This window comes from Natator depressus, chromosome 2, assembly GCF_965152275.1.
Source record: "Natator depressus isolate rNatDep1 chromosome 2, rNatDep2.hap1, whole genome shotgun sequence".
NCBI classification, from domain to species: domain Eukaryota; kingdom Metazoa; phylum Chordata; order Testudines; family Cheloniidae; genus Natator; species Natator depressus.
Window position 1 is genome coordinate 156441942 of NC_134235.1, and position 23862 is coordinate 156465803.

Genomic DNA, 23862 nt, shown 5'->3' on the forward strand with positions numbered 1-23862 from the left:
TAGAGCATTGATAGTTGGACATCATAAACATTTTTGTTTCTTAAGGCCAGTATTACTGAGGCAAGGATGTTTACTTAACTTAGTATGCAGCAGTACTTTTGAGATATTAAAGGTTTTGAGGCAGGTAATGAAAACATTTTATTTAGCTGGTGATTAATTATTCAGTAGCAGAAGAGTTTTGCTAGGGAAGCTAGGAACTCACGAGCAGACTAAATGAATTGCCAAGGAGCAGCAGCCGTCGCTTAAACTTTTTCTTCTTTGGGATGATCTCTGCATTGTCAAACTTTTAGGCTGCAGCCCAGCTTTGAAAACTTACGGTAAGCCAGCACTAACCTGGGACTTGCGAGTGTGCAGTAGGGCACTAATGCTAACAGTAACAGTAAATTCCTAAACAACAAACCTATAATTCTTATTATAATACAAACCATTTTAAGAAAAGAAAAGGCGGGGGGGGAAGAGAACTGGCTTTCTATGATTATGTCTACGCTGCAGTTAGACACCCACAGCTGGCCTTGTGCCAGTTGACACAGGCTCACAGAGCTGCGGCTGTGGAGCCATTTTAATTACGGTGTAGATGGACCCTCAAACTTCACAGGATACTTGAGCCTGAGCCCCAGTGTCTGCACCACAGTTAAACAGCCCTGAGCCCAAGCCCCATGAGCCCAAGTCAGCTGGCCTGGGCCAGCCACAGGTTTTTAATTGCAGCGTAGACATACTCTAAAAGGTCCCAAAGCTTTGCAGATAAGACTGGGCACATCCTAAAGGTGTGAATATACAGATGCTATGTTGTCAAACTCTATTTAGTAGTAAGTAACCTTTCTTTCTCACCCATTGGAGTCCTAATGAGTATTCATCTTCTTTGGTAAGAGAAGGGACAATAGCCCTAAAAGCAGAAAAGACACTTACAGGGTATGTAAATGATTTAGGAGCATTAGTTGTAGCTCATTCTGTTTCTTGCTGAGAAGACTACCATACTAGTCCCCCAAATGTACAATTCAGAGGAAGAGATGTACCATAATTGGAAGTTCAGTATGCTTCTTTATTTATAATGCACATTGGTATAACATCAACTTGTTAGCTGAATGGTAGCATAATACTAAATGTAGCTCAAAAGGACTAGTATACTTCATGAAATTTCATATGCCTGGCTTAAAAATTTGACCTTTATAGTCGTTGATTACATTTTAAATACAGAATGCTGTTAAATATTGAACAAAGAAGGTTCTTTATTTAAAGCGAGAACTTGCTACTTTAATCTGTATTACCAAAATCTTTAAAATAAGAGAAAATTTACAAAATGGCCGAAGTCTCATTTTTCAAAAGCAGCTTAAGAGCTTTAGAGCCTGAGTTTCCATCGTGTTTCAACCTTGAGCTGTACCCTGTATTCAGGAGTAGAAGTAGTAGCACAGACCCATTTTCCAGTGATTCGTTTGTTGTAAGGTAAGTAAAAATCGCTGTTTGTAGTCCTACCCCTTCACACCATTGATATGGACAGGGAGAAGGGAGAGGTTCTGATTCCTGCCTCAGGTTCTGTACCCTATTTCTATAAGACAGTTTGTCAGACAAATGGTCCCTGCTTATGAAATATATAGCCAGATCGTTAAGATTCAACCTCTGAAAAAGGGAAATCCTCGCTTCTTTTTCTGAATTATTCACAGAGAAGAGACACTCCTGGTCTGTTTTCTTTTTCTTTTTTTTTTAAATTCATGCTGGGATCTTTGAGAGTAAAATGGCCCTTCCTAAACCTATGAATAAACACTTGAAGCTTTCCAGGTGATGTGAGAGACCTGGCTCATATCTCCTTAGATTCGATCCTCTTGATGCTTTCACAAAGTCATCCATCATTACACTAGCAGTTAGTATCTTCTTAAAGATATCCTGGTCAGGAAGACAGAGAGCACTTTCTATTAAAACTTTCAGTAAGCTTCACCTAATTAGGATTCTTTAGCTATGTTTTTTGCAATTCAGGAGCCTGAGTGGTATATATGTTCCCAACTTGAGTTGGGCTCTACAGTCCAATTCTAATTGTCCAAAGGATACCTCAGGTTGTTAAATATCCTGATGTCTGTTGTGGGCCTGAAAACTGTTGCTAAGGAATTGTCCAATTTTACAGTTCATATGAACTGTTCTTCAGTAATAATCCAAAGGTCCCTCTGGCTTTGTCCATGGTAAAGTGACTTTTCTATGAGTTCATGTTTCTCTCTCTTTAAGGGATGCACCTTTCGAGGGGTAAGCTAGATACCAGCCCTTCAGCATAACTTTTTGAAGTTTGAGAATGAGGAAAACAATCTCTCTCCCAGCATAATTGTCAAAGGGATATTTGTCCTGATGGAAGATTATCTGTGCTTTTCTCAAAATTCAAATGGAGAAATTGAGATAAGAAAGTACTCCAAATCTCACTGTCAAAACTGTTTCAACCCTTGGGTCAGCAATCCAGACCTTGCAGAATAGGGAAGTCTTAATTCTACTGGTGTCAGCTGGTTTCCTGAAGGAAGAAGTCTTATTTAGTCCTGCAGAACTGAACTATTATCAGCCAAGACAAATGGTCACTATAGTAGCACAGGCTTATTTGGTAGACTTACTGTCCCCAACTTCCCCCAGGGAAGTTTTACATTTTCCTTCTACGTTTTGCTTTCATTTACAGCATAATATATCTATAGCAGTATTTTGCACCAAGTCCAACACCTGGTTTCTACCATAAACCTCCTTTTGCCATTATTTCTAAATTTAGAGTATGATGTAAAATAGCCTGGGGGAGAGGGTTGAATTTCTATTAAATAACTCTAATTAAATAACTCTAACTCTCATTTTGGGAGTTTATTAATTGGGTATGAATATACACAGTGGGTTCTGACTTGGTGTACTAGTCCCTGCCTGGGGAAAAATTATTTAAGCTTCTATATAGATTTTTATGCCATGGACATCACTATAGTACAGGGGTCAGCCGAGTCTTCATTTATTCATTTTAATGTAAGGTTTCACGTGCCAGTAATACATTTTAATGTTTTTAGAAAGTCTCTCTCTATAAGTCTATACTATGTAACTAAACTATTGTTATATGTAAAGTAAATGAGGATTTTAAAATGTTTAAGAAGCTTCATTTAAAATTGAATTAAAATGCAGATCTTATCAGTTTAGTCCAGTGGTTCTTAATCTAGGGTGCACGCATCCTCTGGGGGTGCGAGATGCCCTTTCTGGGAGTGCAAGATGTGAGATTTTTTAGAAGGTAAATCATCAAAAACACAAATTAAGCACAGGCACATAAGTACAACTACTTTGTTTCATCAAACCTATGTATTTATTAACATTATACATTTTTTAACAATTACTGTAATATACAAACAAAGTTTTTAAGTTTTCAAATTTTTAAGCTAATTGTAGTGTAATTTTTGATAAGGGGTGAGAAAACATATTTTGAGAACTCCAAACCGTCAGTGGGCTGGGTGGGGCTGGGTGTACTGTATTAAATTGCTCCCCATAGGAATGTCCTACTTACGGCTGCCAGTCCTGATGCTCTTGAATGTCATGGTAAGGGGATGGGGAGCAAGGGTGGTTGGATAGATGTGGGAGTCTGGGGGGCCTGTCGGGGGAGTCAGGGGACAGGGAGCAGGGGGGCTTGGATGGAGGGGTTGGCTCCCAGGAGGGGGTAGTCAGGAGACAAGGAGCAGGGCGGGGGGTTGTATGGGTGGAGGGTTCTGAGGGGGACAGTCAGGAGGAAGGGGGTCCTGGGAGGGGGTGGTCAAGGACAAGGAGTGTGTGGGGGGGTTTGGATGGGTCAGGGTTTATGAGGGGGGCAGTCAGGGGGCGGGAAGTTTGGGGAGGCACAGCCTTCCCTACCCTGGCGTAGTGTATTAAATTTCTCCCCGTAGGAATGTGCTAGTTACGGTGAACTACTTACGGCGGCCAGTCCTGGTGCTCCACAGGTAGCACATTCCTACGGGGAGAAATTTAATGCACTACACCAGCGGACGGAACCCCAGACCAGTGGTGGGCTGAGCAGCTCAGTCCGCTGCCGGTCTGGGGTTCCGTCCGCCGGCTCCTGCCAGCTGGGGTCCCGGCCACCGGCCCCGCTCAGCCCACTGCCGGCCTGGGGTTCCATTCACCCAGGCCGACAGTGGGCTGAGCGGGGGCGGCGGCTGGGACCCCAGTTGGCAGTAGCGTGCCACAAAAAATTGGTTCATGTGCGGCTAGTTGCCGACCCCTGCTATAGTATATGATGGCCTTCCGGGAGTGCATAAAATGTGACTAATATCTACCATGTGTTTGTACTCTTCCTCGCCCCAGGGAGAGAAGTGTGCAGTGGAGTAATTTGTTCTGGAATTTTTTATACAATATATTTAGCAATGTATTGCAGTATGTTAGAGAAGACAAGATCAAAGAAATGTGCTTTGCAGTTAGAGCAGAAGGTGGTGAGGTTTGTGATAGGTCTTGTGGGAGTTAATGCCATGATATTGGGCTGGCCTTAGAAAGTGCTCTGTTCTTCTGCACAGACAAGTTTTATGCTTATTGTAGAAAGTTCCACTGTGACAGAGGAGCGAAGCTGTCAGTCATGGTCTTCATCTTGATCCCGTGGGCCCAAGCCATTGAACACCTTGAATTTAATTTGATACTCTCTGGGAAGTCAGTGTAGGAAGCAGAAGACCGGTTTGATGTATTCTCAATAGCCAGTGTTGGTGAAGTGACATTCTGTAACAGACTGTGTACCAGTTAGCTTGTTCTGAAGGCTTCATGCCCAGGTATATTAAAGTGTTGTAGTCCAGTCAAGAGTTGACGCAGTTGTGAATAACTTCATGTACTGTGTATAAGTATTGAAAGTCACACCAATTGCACAGCTAAATTTTTCATTTTATGACTGATCAGTAACTAGGTGAGTGAAAATTATTAATGCTGAAACTACATTTTGTAGTAACTATTACTTATGTTTTAAAATCTGTTTTTTCAACCCTATTAGTTCTTTTCCTCACCTGACTTGTAATTTCATCATGCACTGCAAAGAGTTTGATGCTGTTTTGGATCGAAATGTGACAGTCTTCAATAGCATTACAGCCACTACTCTGCACTTCTTGATCTTTTCATTTTACACCAGTGTCCTCCTTTGCTTACCTCCACTTCCTCTAATTTCCAGCATCTGACCTCATTGCAGGCAAGGCAAAAGAAGCCATTGTCCAACAGCCAAAGACAACCAAAAATTGTCTGTTTAATACAAGATATTTAGTTTTCTGTTTTGCTAGACAAGCTGCTGGCATCCACTTAAAAAAAACAAAAAACAAAACCCCTCATAGCACTGATGGACTAATGCCTCTGACCTAAAAATGAAAATCGAATCTCCCACCTAAATTTCCTGTTACCAAATCCAGGTTAACTGGGTGCTTTTCTTGACTTAGCCTGCTACTTTGTTGAATGGCTTCTGTCTTAACGTTCTTTACTCTGACATTCTATTTACCTCTGAGTGTTGAAGTAATCCTCCAGTATAAACTCATTTGCACCTTTACAATGGTAAACTCAGTCTGCTTTCTTTAACCTCTGTGGCATATCCTGCATCTGTCACTGCTCATTCTTGCATTTGAAAGTTCTTACCTTCATTACTGCAGTTCCTTTTTTAGGGCCTCCCAAAAACTCTTTTTTTCAAATGTGAGTATTAGTGCTTCCATACCCTGTGCATGCACACTCATGAACACTCTATGCTTCACTGTATCCTTACCAACTTCAGTGTCGACTAAAAAATTGCTGTCCTTCTCTTCAAAATTCCTACCTTTGTCATAGTTATTCCTACTACTTCAGTTTATTTCCTCTCAGTTTTGCCTTCTGAACTTCCCTCCTTTTTTTGGACTTCACTGCCACTGAGCAAGCTAATTGGAACAACCTGTTTGTACTAAGTGTATCACTTTTTTTGAACCAGTCATTCCTATGCTACCTGCAACTAGTAAGCAATCAGCCAGTTGTCCCAAAATAGCACTTACTGATTTTATGTTATGGATTATAGGTTACTGTCCACACCTAATCTAATTTATTAATGTACCTTTACACAAAATCATAACTTCTGTATTGAGTTAATTGTGTGAACAAGTTAGAAAATTAAATAGCCCCAATTAATATGGAACTTCTTTTTAACCCTCTGTTGAAGAAAATTACAGTATTTGATTTGAATTTAGCTTTGTAATGTTACTGCAGCATGTTTTCTGACTTAACTGCCATACCTACTTTTGAGGAAAGGATGAGATCTTTTTCTTTCCGCAAAGTTCACTGATTGTAATGAAACTAGCAGCAATAAACAGTAAATAGCACTGCCTTCCTAGTAAGAATTGATGTCTTCACACAGTCTTTTGTATCAGAATTATGCTATTTTATTAGAATTGTCAAAAAAAATCCATTAAAACATTTTTGATGGAAAATAGCTTTCTGACAAAAAGGATGTTTTCATGAAAAATTGTTTTAAATGAAAAATCTTAGGTTTTTGTCAAAACCAAAAACTGTCTCGTTTAAAACAGAATTATTCTTTGCAGGTTTGTTGCAGGGAGAAATCATTTTCTGACCAGGTCTATATTTTAGATAATTTTAGTCAAAGTAGTGACTTCAGATATCTGACTTTCTTTTCCTTGCCAGATTCTGGAGTCCTTGTGGATAGTGATGAGTCGTAATGTGAGCCTACTCTTCACCACAGTAACAACATTAGTGACAATCCTCTTCTATAGTGGGACAGCCCTTCTCAATTTTGTGCTCTCACTGGTAAGTAGCATGCACTGGACAGTTTATACTATTCATTTTACATCCCTCTAAGTTGATGTAAACAAGGAGCTTTCACCAAGGATTTTAGGGATATCAATTCATCTTTAGAACACAGAAGGAAGGATTTAAAGGAACACATTAAATATTAGTGAATTCTTGTTCACAGATCAGACTGGATTTTTTTTTAAAGTGCTTTTGTTTTGAACATGTGCATGTGTGGATAGCAAATATGTGATATGGTGTGATATAGCATAAAGGTTTTCACAGCATGAGTTTTTGGGATAACCATTTTGCCCGTTCATAAGTAATGCAGGTCATCCTGTACTCTCAATGATAAATGCCTACATCCTCTGCTGCAGCTATAATACTCAACCTGAGGAAGGATGGAGGTAGAGTGGCTTACTTGCCTGATCCTGGGGCCAGTTCAGTCCTTGGCACTGCTTAAAATAGCTTGGAAGTTCCTGACAATTATGCTAAAGGCGTTCAAAGCTCCTACGTGCCATTCTAGAAACTGGAAAATGCCAGCATGTAGGGATGTCCTTGTCAAACTCTCTCATAGAAGTACACCCTGCTAGGGGAGTCAGAAGGAAAAAGTGTAATTTTACTTGGACAGGGTGTATATCAGGGAGGTGATTGATCCAGTTTTCCAGATGCTTTGTGCCAGCAGAGTGGTGCAAAGCAGTTAAAATGATCCAAAATCTATATTTAAAACCATTAAGTATTCTGCATATGCCACATATACTTAAAATATTTTAGAGTTTTCAGAGTTTCAAAAACTTTCACTGAAATTGTTTGTGTCCTGCTGCCTGAAAAGCTGTGTATCTGCATTACCAAGAGTCCAACTACTGTACGGGGTTTATAGCAAAAGGAATATTAAAACTAACGCCTCTCAAAAGTCCTTTAAATATGATCTAAAATAGCTTTTAAAATTAATACAAATGCCATGACTGTTACCTTGGGACCTTCTAGGCTTAGGAACAAGAACATTCTCTCTCTCCTCCCCTCCCCCCCAATTGGGAAATTGGCAGTCTCCCCTTTCCTGTTTTATAAAGCTCCTATTTCTAGACTTCTAGAATTCAGTGATAGGATTAAGGTCTAATCTTTCAGGTTTATATTTTAATATTGCCTATCCTGAACTTAGAGCCAGAATAATTTGCCGGTAGGGGGAGTGGGAATTCTACCGTTTGGGGGTTGTGGGGGGGGAGGAACACTTATCTGACAATTTTTTAAGAAAAAGGGCATTGGTTAGAAGATGATTAGGGAGTTAGAATAAGTCCCAGATTGGACTGGTGGGCAGAGTATAGGTATGGCAACCAAAAGCTAATGCTAGATATAATTTAACATTAACATCAAGACCTATGCAAAGTACTTCCTTAGAAAGGAAAAAATCAAATGCTCAGCTGCAAAATGGGGAATAACTGGCTAGGTGGTAGTACTGCCTCATATGTAAGACATAGAAGGTAGCTGTCCTGCTTTACGCAGCTCTGGTGAGGCCTACAGATAAAAGGTTTAGAAAATCCGACCTATGAAGAAAGGTTAACAAAACTGTGTATGTTTCGTCTTCAGTCTTTCTCAAGGGGACCTGATAAGTCTTCAGAGAGGTTAAGGGCTATTATAAAGAGCTCTGTGACCAATTGTTCTCCATGTCCACTGAAGATAGGACAAAAAGTTATGGGCTTAATCTCTGTAGCAAGGGAGATTTAGGTTATAGATTAGGAAACCCTTTTTAACTTTAAGGGTAGTTATGTAATGGATTAGAATTCCAAGGGAGGTTGTGGAATCCCCATCACTGGAGGTTAAGAAATGGTTAGACAAATATCTGTCATGGATGGTCTAGATCAGTGGTCACCAACTGGTAGATCGCAATTGACTGGTAGATCGTGGAGCCGCTGGCAGTTGATTGCCATCTCAGTCTAGGGTTGCCAACTCTCCTGCAGCCATCCCTGCCTGCCCTGGCTCCGCGCCGCTACCGGTAGCAGCCGGCACGTTTCTGCAGCTTCTGGGGATAGGGGGTAGCGAGTCTCTGCGTGCTGCCCTTACCTGCAGGCACCACCCCTGCAGTTCCCATTGGCCGGGAACGGGGAACTGCAGCCAATGGGAGCTGGGGGAGGAGGTGTGTGCCTGCAGATGGGGGCAGCGCACAGAGCCCCCTGCCCTGCCCTGCCCCCCCCACCCCACCCCACCCCACCTCCAGGAGCTGCTGCCGGACATGCCAGCCACTTCTGGGAATGGTGCAGAGCCAGGGCAGGCAGGGAGCCTGCCTTAGTCCTGCTGTGCCGCTGCCCAGGAGCTGCTTGAAGTAAGCAGCATCCGGCCGAAGCCTGAACCCATCTGGCACTCCAACCCCCTGCCCCAGCTCTGAACGCTCTCCTGCAGCCCAGCCCTGAGCCCCCCGCCACACCTAACTCCCCCCCCCGAGCCCACACCCCATCCCAGCCCCTTCCCAGAGCCTGCACCCCAACCCTTTGCCCAAGCCCTGAGTCCCCTCCCAGAGCCTGAACCCCCTCCTGCACCAACTCCATCACAGAGCCTGCACCGTGAACCTTCTCCTGCACCCCAACCCCCTGCCCCAGGTTCAGCCTGGAGCCCCTCCCACACTCCAAACCCCTTGGCCCCAGCCCAGAGCCCACACCTCCTCCTGCACCCCAACCACTTGTCCCAGCCCGGTGAAAGTGAGTGAGGGTTGGGGAAAGCAAGAGATGGAGTGGGCAGGGCCTCGGAGAAGGGGTGGGGCAATGGTGTTTGGATTTGTGTGATTATTGTTGTTTCTACGTTTTCTTTGAGGTAGATCCTGGGTTGTACTTAAATTCAAAAAGTGATCTTGTGCTTAAAAAGGTTGGAGACCACTGGTCTAGATATACTTGGTCCTGCCTCAGATTCCACGGGCTAGACTTGGTGACATCTGGAGATCTTCCAGCCATATTATTATTATTACCTCCACGTATGTGGATAGTGTGATGTGAAAAGGTTTTATTGGTATGAGTTTAGGAAGGTCAATTTACTTACGTAAGCATGTTTTATGTAGGTCATTTTTAAATGAGTATATCTAACATAACTTTTATATGCATAGATTGTAATCTTTCAGAATCCCTTTAACCTTGTTGAAAAACTTGGTCTGACAGTGTGTCCGCTTATTTTGCTTACGGTTCTTTCTAAAATCTGGTATTGTCAGTTTTTCCAAAGTACATCTCCAAACAAAGGCATTGTTCTAAGTGGGGTAAAATTATTGTAGGGAATTGTAAGCAAAACTGCTGAATACACAATTACTGTTTTATGTTGCATTCATTAAGGAAGTATTTTCAATTGATGAGTTTTATTTACCAAAATGATTTTTTCATTACAATATGCTTTTTAGATTTGTGTATTCTTTAACACTAGTGCACATACTAAAATAGTGGTTTGATACGTACTTTTAAAAAAGCTCTTGTTTTTAGTGAAAGGTATCGCTTTGTTTTTTGTGTGTGTGCATGTGGGACTTAGTTTTTTAAACATTCTTTTGATTCTAAATCTGATAGCCACAGCTGTGTGGAGTATTTACTAATGTTAGAGGTGATTTCTGTCTTTCCATTGCAGCTGTGTATTGACAGCTGCTACTTTTAAATAACTTAATGGCTGGAACAGAGCCCGAGGCTTATGATCACCTAGATCTCAGACACTGAGAGCGCTTGTGTCAAGGACTCTGGCCTGAGTGAGTTTTTTAATCTAAACAAACACTGACCTTGGAAACATGATTGAAATCCTGGTGGTGTTTTTGTTGTGTGGTGTTTCAAAATATTTGTTTTGAATAATTGGAAGAAAATGAAGGCCTACTGCCAGATTAACTTCAGCAGTTAATGGAGACAGTGAGAAGAGGAGACAAGATCTTTTCACATTTGTTTGGATAACTAAAATTGCATAACTTAAATCAAATGCTAATTTGGGGCAATTGTGTGGGTTCTCAGTCACACAGGTAAAATATAAGAGTGGGCTATGAGGATTTCTTAGCTGAATTGCTACCTTAAGTTCCAGACAAATGACTTTTACATCTATTTGTAGTTATGCTGTTCTGCAGTTGTCCCTTACTTCAACTGAGGGAGAAAAGCATAGAAAATAGATATTGTGTATATAATTATTTATATTTCTTCCTGGGTCTAATATTTTACGCATGATGAAACACTGAAAGCAGTTTCTGTGGGCTAGTGAGATTACATTAGAAATAAAAAATATTTAAAGATGAAGAGAGCCTGATGAATAGGTCTTCACAGTTCTTAAAGACCACATCTCCACCCTATCCCTGCATTGCCCCTCTTTCCGCCCCGGGGAGAGGGAGGTATTTCTGATCAAGAAAGCTTCTACTATCTTCTTTGCTTTCATTTGTGTAAATCATTCACAAACATTCTTGCCCAAAAGGGGGAACATAACTTTTATGGTATAGTGGATCAAATTTTTAATTTAAACTCAAACCTTAAGTTCTCCTAATGGTAAAGGACACAGTAAAAACTATCTTCTTATAACCATAAACAATTTTAAAAAGAGGAAAAAGGGCATCCTTAGCATAAGCAGTAAATCTGTCCATTGAGCCTGCTATACAGGGATCCAAACAGTCTGTTCACTGGGACAGTTATTAAAATGAACATGTTAGTTGTCATTCTGAGAACTCTGGAGAGCTGGTTTTGTTGGATTTAAATGATCTTTCCTAGCAAAACATCAGCTGAACTACCATCCAGACGATAATTTTTCTTTCAAAATAACATGGAATTTTGCTGGGAATAATGGAACACTTTCCACTTGTCTCTTCATGTGCTTGTTTTCTAATGTAATAAGTCTGAGAAGTGCAATATATTAAGGCATTTAGTAAGTGATAACTCTTACGGCTTTTGCAGCTTTCAAGTTTCATTCCCTATCATGTATATCAGACAGGGTATCAGTAATCCTGCATCAGTTCCTCTTCCTTGGGTTTGCATGAGGAGTCCTTACAACTTCTTTCCATGTATACTAGATCATATTAATATCCAGTTTGTGAATATTAGGTGTGAGGTTTTTCTGTAACCCCTGAGGCTCAGAACCTATATTCTGAGTGATATGGATATGTTGAACCCTGACTTGGTTCTCTAAAGTTTCCAGTTTTCTCTCCAATAACATTGTTTTTAATAAGTAATTTTACAAGTGTGGATGTCTCTTTTGCAATTTCCTTTATTACATTAAGCTCAAATTCATTGTGCCCTATTCTCTACTCCTTTTGTGGAAACACTTGAACTTCAAAGGTTGACAGCTTCACGGAAACTCACTATTTTCTAGTGAGGAAACAGATTTTTGTAGAGATTCCATCTTATGTGCAGCGCCAAGATAATTTCTTTCTACAATATTCAGAATACCGTTTCACTTCAGCCCGTGGTTCAGAGAGGAAGATTTTACCAAATGCACTGTGCTACTACTCCTGGCTTGAGAAGTCTGAGCCATCTGATTTCCACTTATTTCCTCCTATTTTCTGCTTACCCCTACTGTTAGCCATCGGAGGCAGCTATTCCCCTCAGTGGTGGTGTCAAGGCTGATTCCCCACTCTGGCATTTTGAATGTGGAAGGTGGGGGCCCGCAAGGATTCTAAAACTTAATTCTGGCCACTCCAGGCTTGTATTAAACTCCCAAGGTTACAGCTTTTCTCTGACCTTGGATGGATAGATGTTGCTGCCACCCAAGTGCAAAAACCCCTTTGAACACCCAGGAAGGCGCACTTGGGAATTCCTTCCTGTGGGGTACCCTCAAGCCCTTTCACTCCTGTTTCTGGGGAAGAGCTGAGAAAGAAAACAAAGGAAATCAGCTGTTGCCACCAGCTAATTAAATAAACCTCTTAAGGACACACAAATCAAATCCTGTTCTTAAAAAAGGTAAATGTTATTAAAAACAAAAAGAAAGAAAATACATCTGGAATTTAGGCTTTTTGCTAGGTTTTAAAAAGAACAGTTACAAGGATTAAGTATCAAGATAGCTTCTTGAGGTCCATCTTAAAGTTACAAGCAAAACAAAAGCACCTGGAGTTAGGACAGAGGAGTCCGCAAGCCATAAAGAAATAAAAAGAAATAAACCTAACCGCATCTTTCTAGACATTTCCTGATCTACTTACATGTCTGGGGTTTTAAATTAGTAGTTTCTAGGTATGATCTGATGATTTTCCATACCTTGCCCAAAGCTTCTTACAGCATTGCTGCTCTGTCCCCCTCTTCCCGGGAGAACAGACAAAGGGGACGTTTTCTCCCAATTTTAAAAGTTTTAGCCTGGCCATTGGCTCCCTTGGTTAGGTGCCCACTCCCTTCCTTTTACCTATGGACTTTGTAATGCTTTACAGGTAAAGCAAGTAGAGAACATCTACTAAGAGGGGTTTTATAGCTAACTGGCTGGCTGGGTGCCCATAAAATGGAGCTACCCCCTCCCCCTTATTTATCACAGGTGGACACTGAGAGTTTATTTCCTCTCTGCAGTGGGCACATCACCCAGAAATTTATATTGTTTTTTTTAACATCTGTTTTGAAAACAGAGATGTTCAGTTAAAGCTCTTCCTCCTAGATAAGTCTAAGGCCTGCCTAAGACCTTTTAAAGCAGGCTCCTTCTGGGTCCAAGCAGTCCTCTGAAAAAAGTGCCTCAGCAGTAATTTCCTGTGTCTCAGCTTCTAGGGCTCATGCTTAATCAAAGCCTTCTACGGATCCTTTTGTCATTCCCTCCTCCCATCCAGAAAGGGGGAGATTTCAGGACCTCTCATCCAAGGGGCGTAGATGCAGATCTTCGTCTAAATTGAAAGAGACATCTCCACTTTCAACTTGAAAAGAGGACACCAGAAGGCCTCAACAAGGGTCCCTCTGCTGTCTGCAAAAACACTGAAGTTAGACCTCAGAATGACTTCATCAGCATCCATCTGTCCTGGATATAGAGTCTGAAGTATCACCTCATGGGTTTGCTCTAGTGCCGATAGGGCTGTTCGTTCTGGTACCGATTGCTTCAGCACCACTCACCCTGGTACTAACTATATCTGGTTTCTTCTTGGCACCTATGTCATCAGGGCCAAGATTTACAATGCCAGGGGGTTGGTTATATTGATCTTATCTGAATCATCTTTGCTTTCTGTCTCAGTTAAGATTACTGAACTGCTACTGCAAGCTTTGTTACTGGGTCCATCCTCTGCCCTGGTGCGGCATCTCCCCACCTGCATCCCTCAGACTCCTTTTAGATCTGTTCCACCTCTGCCAAAAGAGTATTCATACTCTCCTTCCTCTGATATTGGTGTGGACGGATCACCTTCCTGTTCCTCCTCAGAGTGTAATCCTTAGTATTCTGATAAAGATTCCAGGGCTACGAGTTGTGGCATACACAGGGAATGGCCTCCCTCCTGGTACATGATACTGTCATGGTTCTGCTTCTTGGCCTTGCTGGGCATCTTGGTGTGTGTGTGAGGCAAGGAGACCCAGTTCCTCTGTGGCATGTAGAACTTCACCACAGGAATTGCTCAGAACTCAACTATAGCAACCCTCATCTCTCTGTGGTGGAGACTATGCAAATTGAACTTTCAGAAGAGGGGCAGTGACTGCAGTAATCCTCTGATGTGATTCTAATGCATATGTTGTCGTCATTGCCAAATGAAGCTGTTATGCTATCCACTTACCTCACCACCTGACAACAGAGCATTCTAAGACTAACTTTGCAGGATGGCAGAAGCACTGGAGATTCCTGAAGGCCATCCAGGCTCACAAATTTGGGGGCATTTTGCACTCTTCTTTACTTTAAAGACACACACTGTCTGTCAGTGGAGCCTTTTAGAACCTGCTTAGCTCCTCTGGAAAATCCCAGCATCTATACTCCTGACTTCAAAAGGACATAAGATACCTAGTTCCCTTCTATGGGATTTGAGTACTACTTTCTACATCTTTCACTGGGTTCTTTGGTTATAGCAGCTCACAAGAGAATGAGACAACAGGCCTCAAAGCTAACGTAAAGAGACTAGCTATTCTGAGTTGCAGAGTAGCTCTTTCTAATTACCAAGCTCTGCTTTCAAAATGTGCTTATTTTAACTGGTACAAGGTATCGGAGTTTTTAGATTAGATTCTAGAATCTAAAAAGGAACGATCATTGATCCAGGAGGGTCAGTTTACGAAATATCTTAGTAGATTGACTCATCGGATACCACAGCTAGGTCAATGGCAACTACAATTATCATGCCTCATGTATCCTGGCTGCAGTCATCTAGGTTAACGAGAGAAATTCTGAATGCAATCAAGAATCTCCCTTTTTTGTAAGGAATGAATTTTCCTTTCTGATGCCACTGATGATGCAATATGTTTAAGATTCTCAAGCTTCACTGAGATCTTTAACCATTTACACTGCTCATCCCAGAAGGAAACAGCCAAATCAGATGAAGATCCCATTCTCAGTCATATTAGTGACCAGCCAAATCATCCAGGAAGAGGTAGAAATTCCAGATGAGGAGGCAGCCGTCTACTGTTACTGCCACCACTACAAGAACAATGCTATCTTCCAAGCAGTCAGTTTGATAATCATGTTGAGAGCAGCTGGGAACAACTCGTAAAGGATCTCTATCACTTCCTTACCCCATATGGAGATTGGTGGTGGTTTTTGTTTTTTATTTTCAGGTAGCCTGGAACAAGATTACATTGGAGCACTGGGTTCTGCGCACTATACAAAGAGGTTATTGGATCCAGTTCCAGGAGTTTCCCATCTCTTTGGAGGGACTGCTCTCATCAGACACTATTCTATCAAGCTGTACAATTCCTCCTTATGCTTGGAGTAAGGGAAGAGAGTTTAATTTATTCCTGTTACTGTCTAGTTCTCAAGAATATATGCAGTGGTGTTGTAGCTGTGTTGGTCCCAGGATATTAGAGAGACAAGGTGTCTGAGGTAATATCTTTTTTTGGACCAACTTCTGTTGGTGAGACAGATGAGCCTTCACAGAGCTCTTCTTCACATCTGGGAAACTAGCCCAAGTAAATAAGTTCAAAATGGGGCACCAACCTGACTTCTTGGGAACTAAAGAGCTCTGAACACATTCATCTGTCAGTGCATATTCAGAATGGTGACCCTTGCTAAAATAATCTATACCTTGGATCTTCTAGACCTGTTTGCAGCTCTGAATCTGCAGGATGTATATTTCTATCCCCACAGCACACAAGGACATAATTGTAATTTTGTAGTTGGGAAGGCACATTATCAGTCTGCAGCCCCAAAAGTCTGGCTGACTTTGCGTTTGTTGTTTACAAGAATGGTTGAAGTCCACTTACCAATCCGAACAGACATCATATATAGACATGGAAATACAGATTCCACAAGCATCACACTGCCTGGATGCTGTTAGGTTGACTGTCTTAGAAAGGACTTGTTCTAGAGATGTGCAGAATATCTTAATACAAAGTGGAAAAGGTTCAACAAGATCTGTTTATGCTAAGTGGAAAAGTTTGTCTGGTCATCTCAGGGCATTTTGTCTCCAACTCACACAGTTTCTTCATATGTTCACATACAAGTTATATTTAAGGATTCAGATATCTCGATCAGTTCACTCCAGATTCACGTAGCAGCGATATCTGCAGGTCATCCAACATATTCAAGATCATAATTTTTTTTTCTCACCCAGCAGTGGTCAAGTTTCTCAAGGTTCTGACTCATGTATTTTCACTAGTGGGGGAACCACCCGCCTGTCTCTGGAATATTGTCCTCCAGGGGTTCATGCAGTGGTGCCCACATTTTTCCTGTTGCATCCTTTCTTACCAGTAATTGAATGTGTCCATGCCTCCCCTCCATTGCTGCACAATTGGCTTAGCAGAGGGGCTGTGACTGGGGCCGGAGCAGGGCTGCAGCTGGGGCTCCTTCCCCACCCCCTGTGGGAGCTGACCCAGGCCCTGTTGTGCACCCCTCCCCAGTGTTCCTCTGTGTCCTCCTGGGGGGGGGCACCCCACAGTTTGAGGGCCAGTGGTTTATGGGTCCTTCATTTGAACCCTTAGCTACCTGTTCTGTGTTGCATCTTTCTGTGAAGATGGCGCTCTCAGTAACAATCACTTCAGAAATGAGTTGACCAGAACGGCAACTTATTAAGAAATATTTACTCTTACAGATTTAGATGATGAAACTGAAGTGAATCTTGTAACTCACATGTAGCATACCACTTTCAGGAATCCAACAAAGCAGCTCTGCGTTAAGGTCTCAGCAAGACTGTAGTTCTTTGCCTCTCAAACACTTAAACTTTCTTGTTTTTGCAAGAGAACTCTCTGAAAGTCAGATAACACCTTCATTTTACATTAAAACCTCATGTGTTTATGTTCAAATAGACCAGTTGTCTTCATTTAACTCGATATTGCTCTGGGTGTCTCAGCAATTCAACCTAGCACAAACAGGAACAGCTCTTCTTTAGTTGTATTCTCTTAAACCAAGGCTGAATCTGGCCCTGTAATCAGTGACACATGTTGTCGGTAGCTACCTGTGTGGTGCTTTGCTCTTGTTCAATGATAACAGTCGGCTGCCTGCATGTTCCCTCTGTGTGCTGCCCCAGCTCTATGCAGATAGCTAACACAGCAGACCCCGAGAGAACCCCCAAAACCCACAGACTCTAGTAAGATACGAAGGAACCCGAGCCAGGTTTATTGTCAAATGAAGCACAGTAATAGTTCCCTATAGACTTTATAGGGCATACTACGAATTTGTGCTCCCTGGCAATGGACACAGCTCAGTCAGTGGCAGGACATTTCACTGCCCCCTAGGCTGGACACATCAGAACGATGTGCGCTCCCTAACCTACTTTTATACAGTTGCAGGACAGATTACTTTTCATAGTTTAAATGAATTTATTCATTATGTTGTCCTTTTGACCCTGTCTTTAAGATGCACCTGCCTGTTCCTTGTTGTGTCTATGGAGTGTTCTGATGCTGTCTTGGCACAAGTTCCTTTCATTAGCACTTACGTGTGTGTGCACGTGCTTCTAACAATCTTTTCTTGTTAACTTCTGTGAGTGGGACCTGCCTTTGGCTCACAGCCCAGCTTTGCTTAACACTGCCTGGAAGTACTTTGGTTTAGGCTTCAGGCCTCAGACTGGGCCTCTGATACAAGAGTTTGTTTCAGGGCTTCCTCTTACTACAACACAGGCTAGCTCTGTTTTGTTAGTGTTTTAAGTAGGATTGAATTTACACATTTTCTGTAGATGAACAGTGAATAAAGTTGGTTCAGCTCATGTTTTTACTGCAGAAAAGGAAGATAAAAGTGCCATTTGACCAAAGGAGACCTGCAGTTCTGTTGGGGGAATATGGAAATTTTCAACACATTTTTTTAATATGTCAGCAATAAAGCCCCCGGACAGACAATAACTCAGTGAACAGCAGGGATAGTAATGTTTCCCAATGTACAGAGCTGTCTCACACACAATTAAACTACATTGATATATAGTTCTAGGCTATATATTTTAGCACAGAATTTTCTCACCAGTCACTTTCCTTTTTAGATGCAGTCCTTTGGTGCCTCAGTTATGACTTAGAAGTTTAATTTTTGCATATAGTTTAATTTTTAAATTAAGAAATCACTAAGTGCCTTGTAAAATGCAAAGAATGGCTTAACCGGTCATCTTCAGTGGCCTCCCTCTTCTTTTGTTGACCCACAATTTAAGTTAATAGAGCCTTGCATTGCTTCCTCACTAGAGGCTAAGGTGATTCTGAAATTTTCCAAAACATACTCAAGCTTACTTAAGATCTAGTAATGGACAAAGGGGACTGCATGCCTTGATGTTGCATGTAATGTTGGGACTATTCTGCTTGTGGGAGGAGGGGGCGAGTCAGTTATATTTAATTTGGTATTTATCTTGTGATTCCTGGCATTACTTTGCACAATGTGTTCTCTTTTTTCAAAATTTAATTGCACATTCATATAAATGGAGTTGTTGGAGTGTGATGCTCTAATTACATGCATTTGCACTTGATATTAATTAAATGATCAGCTTAAATAAATGAGCTGTATGTCTGTGTATCATTTAGTTCAACTAACTCCCTTCTGCCATTCTTACTTCTTCAAGATAGGAGAGGGTCCTCAGATGCTGCTGCATTGTTGCTCCCTAGGAAAGGGAAGCCCCTGCTGCCATTCCAAATAGGGGAAGAGGCTATGGTGTGAGGGTGGTGCCATGCAGACTGAGCTAAAATTGTCCTGTGTGATAGTGCACCTAGGGCTTCAGGCTGTAATCCAGTCCTGCACACTTTGCATTCCAAGTGGGAACGAGTTCTGCCGGCAGCTCATCAGTTCAGACCTGTGCTGCCCTATTATATTCCTGTGGCTCGCTTTCAAAAATAATCCAGGGCAGTCCTAACCATCCAGGAGAGCTCTTGTCCTGCTTTCTAACTCCCCCTTTCGTGAGTAGCAGTGTGGCTTATGTGGTGAAAGCAGCACAGAAAGAGGTGCTCTCCCAGTGTAATGCTTTGGCAAAACAAGGCTAATGCAATCCTTTGATGTATAAATGAAGGAGTAGTAAAGAGTAGTGGAGAGTTGATTTTTATCTTTGAGTACAGTATTGATGACACCAATGCTGGAATACTGCACACAGTTCTGGTGTCCACATTTGAAAAAGGATGTTGAAAAACTGGAGAGGGTGTAGAAAAGAGCCACACAAATTATTTGAGATCTGGAAAAAATGCCTTATAGTTGCTGTAAAATCCCCAAATTTATCTACTCCTTCCACATGTGGTGCTGCCCTTATCTTCTCCATAACCAATTCCCTAAGCCCTCACCCTTAACTTGTAGTTTTTGCTACCTAATCTTTGGTGTTACCCTCTTTCATTTTCTATTTATCTGTGTTCTAAGACGCATATCTAAGGTGAGTGTTCTATGTTGACTTGTAAGACTTTTTCCTGCGATCACCTTGTGGTCCTTTATATCTTTTGTTTTCTTCTAGGAATCATGAAAAATAGTCTGGCTCCCACTCTTGTTGGTAATAAGCTGTTTCTCTCTTTTTGTAAAGAATGTGTTGGATGCTACTAGGTCATGAGCTTGTATCAGGTGCAATATGCTTTCTTCTTTGTCATGTAAAGTTCCATAGCCCTGGCCACCATGTTGTCTGCTATATCCATGCCTGTCTCTTCCAGCATGTCCATTTAAGTAGGTGCCGATAATTATTTCCTCACTTTCTGGAATTTGTTGAAGAGCATTGTCTAACATCTTCCAGAGAGTTGGCTTCTCATCCTCCGCACTGTCAGACTAGGAAGCATTTAGCAATCCACTTTCAAAAGCCAGCTTGACCATCATTAACCTGTCACAGATTCTATTTATTGTCACCACTCTTTCCTTTATTTTACCATTGAGCTATGGCTACTCTGTTTCTTGAGTTGGAGGTCCCACAGTAAATTGTTTTGTATCCTTCCCCAATCTGTTTTGCCTTTTTCACTTTCCATTTTGTTTCCAAGATACATGCTATCTGTACTTTCCACCTCTTCAGTGTTTCCTAGCTTCATGTTACAGCCAGTTACTAGACCAGCATTCCAATGTACCAGTCTGATCTTCAATTTCTGGGCTAGAAACTGTATGCTTCTGAAGTTACACTGTAGCCCTCACCTACAACACTTGGCCAAGGGGCACCGTGCATCATTTCTAGAGAATACTCTCGCATTGTTTTGATTTATTTGAGGACTCAGTGTCAGTTTATGGCAAATTTTTACATCCGGCTGCCAACCTAACGCAAGACCGCCTCCTTTTTCTATCAGGCTTGGTACTGGCAATGATGATGGATATATTGGAGAGTGCTAAACTAGTTGTGGGTGAATCAAAAGAGAGAGCCTTTATTCAAAAAGCAACTTTGTGTTGGAGTAAAGTAGAGATGAAGTGGTAAAAGATGAGAGAAAAAAATTAAACTCTGGCGAAGTAGTAGGAACAAACAAGAGGTGGAGGAATAGTAGTATGTAAAGAAATTGCCCAGGAATGTAGTTACAAAAGCGAAAGCAAAGGTTTTGGAGAAATTTTACATAAGACTTAGAACAAAGGCGGGGGAAAAGGGAATGTATAGACTGGTGAAAGCACAAGACAGAAGTACCAAACATATAAAGGAAGTGAGGTTTGTCTAAGATGGTGTTGACTGTTGATAGTCACATAAAGGATTGATGGAAAAGGTATTTTGAACAGCTTTTAAAAGAAGAAAATCCAAGAGACTAATGCTATTCTGTGCTCTACTGCACCAAAGTTCATCGTTCTATCAGACCAGATGAAGCTGCAAGTGCTCTAAAAGAAATTAAAAATAAGGCTGAGGTTCTAACAGAATCGCTACTGAGGCATAGAAAAAGCTTGGAATAGAAGATATCCCTCTGCTGGCATTCTTGTACAGCTCCATCATGTGATGGGAAAAGATACTAAATGTGTGGAGGAAAAGGATCTTGGTGCCAAGATGCAAGGAAAAAGGGGGTTGCTATTGATCTGGAAAAGACCTTTGACAGAGTTCCAAGACAAGTCATCTGGTAGTGTATGAGGGAGAAAATGGTACCAGAACTTTGTGTGGATTGTTCAAGCCACATATATAGGTGCTATATCAATATTCAGAACTTCTGGTGGTGAAACAGACAAACTCTTGGTAAAGGTGGGAGTGCATCAGGGATCAACACTGAAGTTTCTCTTGTTTATCCTTGTCTTGGATACCCTCAAGGAATATACAGAAGGAGGCATCTTGATGCATGCTGTTGCAGGTATCGTTCTGTGCAGTGGGGAGAAAGATAGGTAGTCTAGAAGAGGATTTTGATAACTGGAGAGATATGAGCTCAAAATAAGCGGAGGAAAAACAGAGTGTATGGTATGTAATTTCAATATTGTGAACACTGAAGACTTATTCTTGAAACTAGATGGGCAGACTGTTACAGAAAACACGTAGTTTCAAGTATGTGGGTTCCAGAATCCTGGAAAATGGGGAAACAGAGGACAAAATTAGAACTAGGATAATAAAATGTCTCACTCAAATGGACAGAGATAAGAGGTGTAATATGTGACAGAAAGATGCCACTAAGATTAAAAGGGAAAGTCTGACTGATTCTCTGGGAGCTCTTCCAAACTTAGATGCAATAAAAGACTGGTGCCTCTGTACTGGGGGAAAAAAATTAAATATGATTGCTTGGAACTCTTTCAGGTAACTGTCAAATCCCTTTTTCAAAGGCAAGATTTACTTTCAGATGTGCCATCTGTATGACCTGCAATGCATTTCTCTAAGTCTGTGTGTCCAATAGCATTTTTTGCATTTCCCAATTATGTTAAATGATCTGAAACATATTTGCATCCTATTATCTGCATAGTGTTTAATGCTTTTTTTCTTTCAAATTGTGTTTTGTTTTACAGGTGATTTTCCTGACCACGCTGTTTTATCTGTTAAGTTCCAGTGATGAGTACTACAAACCAGTGAAGTGGGTGATTAGCTTGACACCTTTGTCGCAGCCAGGCCCATCCTCAAATATAGTTGGCCAGTCTGTGGAAGAGGCCATAAGGTATGATGTTGCTTTCTCACTAGCTGTGGCAAACCATTTTTTTTGTGAGACTGGCATATTTGTGTTGTATGAATACTGAATAATTTTAGTTTAGTTTAATTTTAACTGTTCATGTTAAGGATGTGCAGTTGTGGCTGCTCATATTTCAAGGACTTAGTGTATGTTAATAACAGACCAGTGTGTCCCTGTTGGGATGAGGCAGAGAATAAAATCTTGATCCAGACTGTTCCACACTAAACGTGCCACCTCTGTCTCTCCCCTTTCCCCTCCTAAAAAACCCCTTCAATTGTTGGAACTTTTGAAAAATACATTTTACTGAGACATTTTATAATACAACTGTTTTTAATTTCACGGTTACTTATTTTGTGATAATTAACTAAAGATGTTTCTAGATATCCTCTTACAGTAGCAGCTTACAAACATTAGTATAGTTGACTGTATTTGCTTTTCATCCCATGGCATGAGGGAACAGAGCAGCCATAGTGGCAGAGACTAGCTTCTTTGCTTTTTTGATTTGGGCTGTCTGCATTTCATTAGGTTACTAAGTAGAGCTGCACTAAGTAAACTCATCCTGTTTGCAATCCTGCTTCTGTGCTTTAGTGCCTGGCCAGTTTCTCCCAAGTTGTCTTTCCATGACCCCATACATTTATAAAGCATCTTTGATTCCACAGTGGCAGAGACTAGCTTCTTTGCTTTGTTGATCTGGGCTGTGGGCATACTCCTAGCTGCAAAGTGCCATTCAGCAAAGAATTTAAGTTTCACTTTGTAGATCCATATCACAGATAATGCAATGGATTGGATCAGTATATAGGAAAACAATTAACTGGAGGGGATGGAAACTAAGGGAGGAGAGAAGTAAAGCCAGAGAAGCAAGGTGTAGGGAAGGAAAGAGACAACAGGCATCAGCGGTAGATAAAGCAGAGCCAACGATTGGGAAGTACAAGGGGATGCTGGCCTGCTTTGCTGAGAGAGACTTTATTTTGAAGATGCAAGAAGTCAAATTTGACTTTAAAAGAATGCAGATATAAAGATATGCAGAAGTGTGTGCTGTCAGGTCTCTTTAGTCTACCCTTGTTCCCTAATCCCTGTATTGCGTCTCTTTTCCTACCTTCGCTCTGTTAATCTAAATTGTACCCTGAATGTTAAGTTGCACACACACATCTACAGAGTTTGCCATAACACTGAGGGTATATCTATACTATAATGGTCCAGTGATGTGCCAATGTAGTGCTGTAGCGTAGCTGCTGCTTACATGGATGGAAGGGTTTTTTTCTGTCAATATTATTAATCCACCTGTCCAAAAGACAGTAGCTAGGTTGGCAGAAGAACTCTTCCATTGACTTGGCTGCCTCTACACAGGGGGTTAGGTTGACCTAACTACGGTGCTCAGGGACATTTTCCACAGCATTGAGCAACATAGCTATGTCAATCTAATTTTTAAGTATAGACTGTGCCTGATATGGGATCTTCATGCCAGAACATATACTTTAGGAATTATTTTGGGGCAGTTCTATGGCCTTTGTTATACAGATCAGACTTGATGATCACAGTGGTCACTTTTGGCCTTGGAATCAATATGGGATACATTAGGTGCAGCCTTAAGGGTGGAATAAATACAGTGGGTTATGTAGAGCAGCAGAAAGGAGAATGAAAGGATTTACTATTTTTGAGATAATCT

The 23862-nt window shown here is 41.4% G+C and overlaps 1 protein-coding gene across 1 annotated transcript in view; it reads left to right on the forward strand.

Moving 5' to 3' along the window:
* Nucleotides 1-23862, forward strand: part of TMEM245 (transmembrane protein 245) — a 122954-nt gene that overhangs the window by 75366 nt on the left and 23726 nt on the right. Inside the window, exons 13-14 of the mRNA XM_074945201.1 lie at nucleotides 6604-6726; nucleotides 22039-22184. Coding sequence (XP_074801302.1) covers nucleotides 6604-6726; nucleotides 22039-22184 — 269 coding nt within the window. The remainder of the gene's footprint in view (nucleotides 1-6603; nucleotides 6727-22038; nucleotides 22185-23862) is intronic.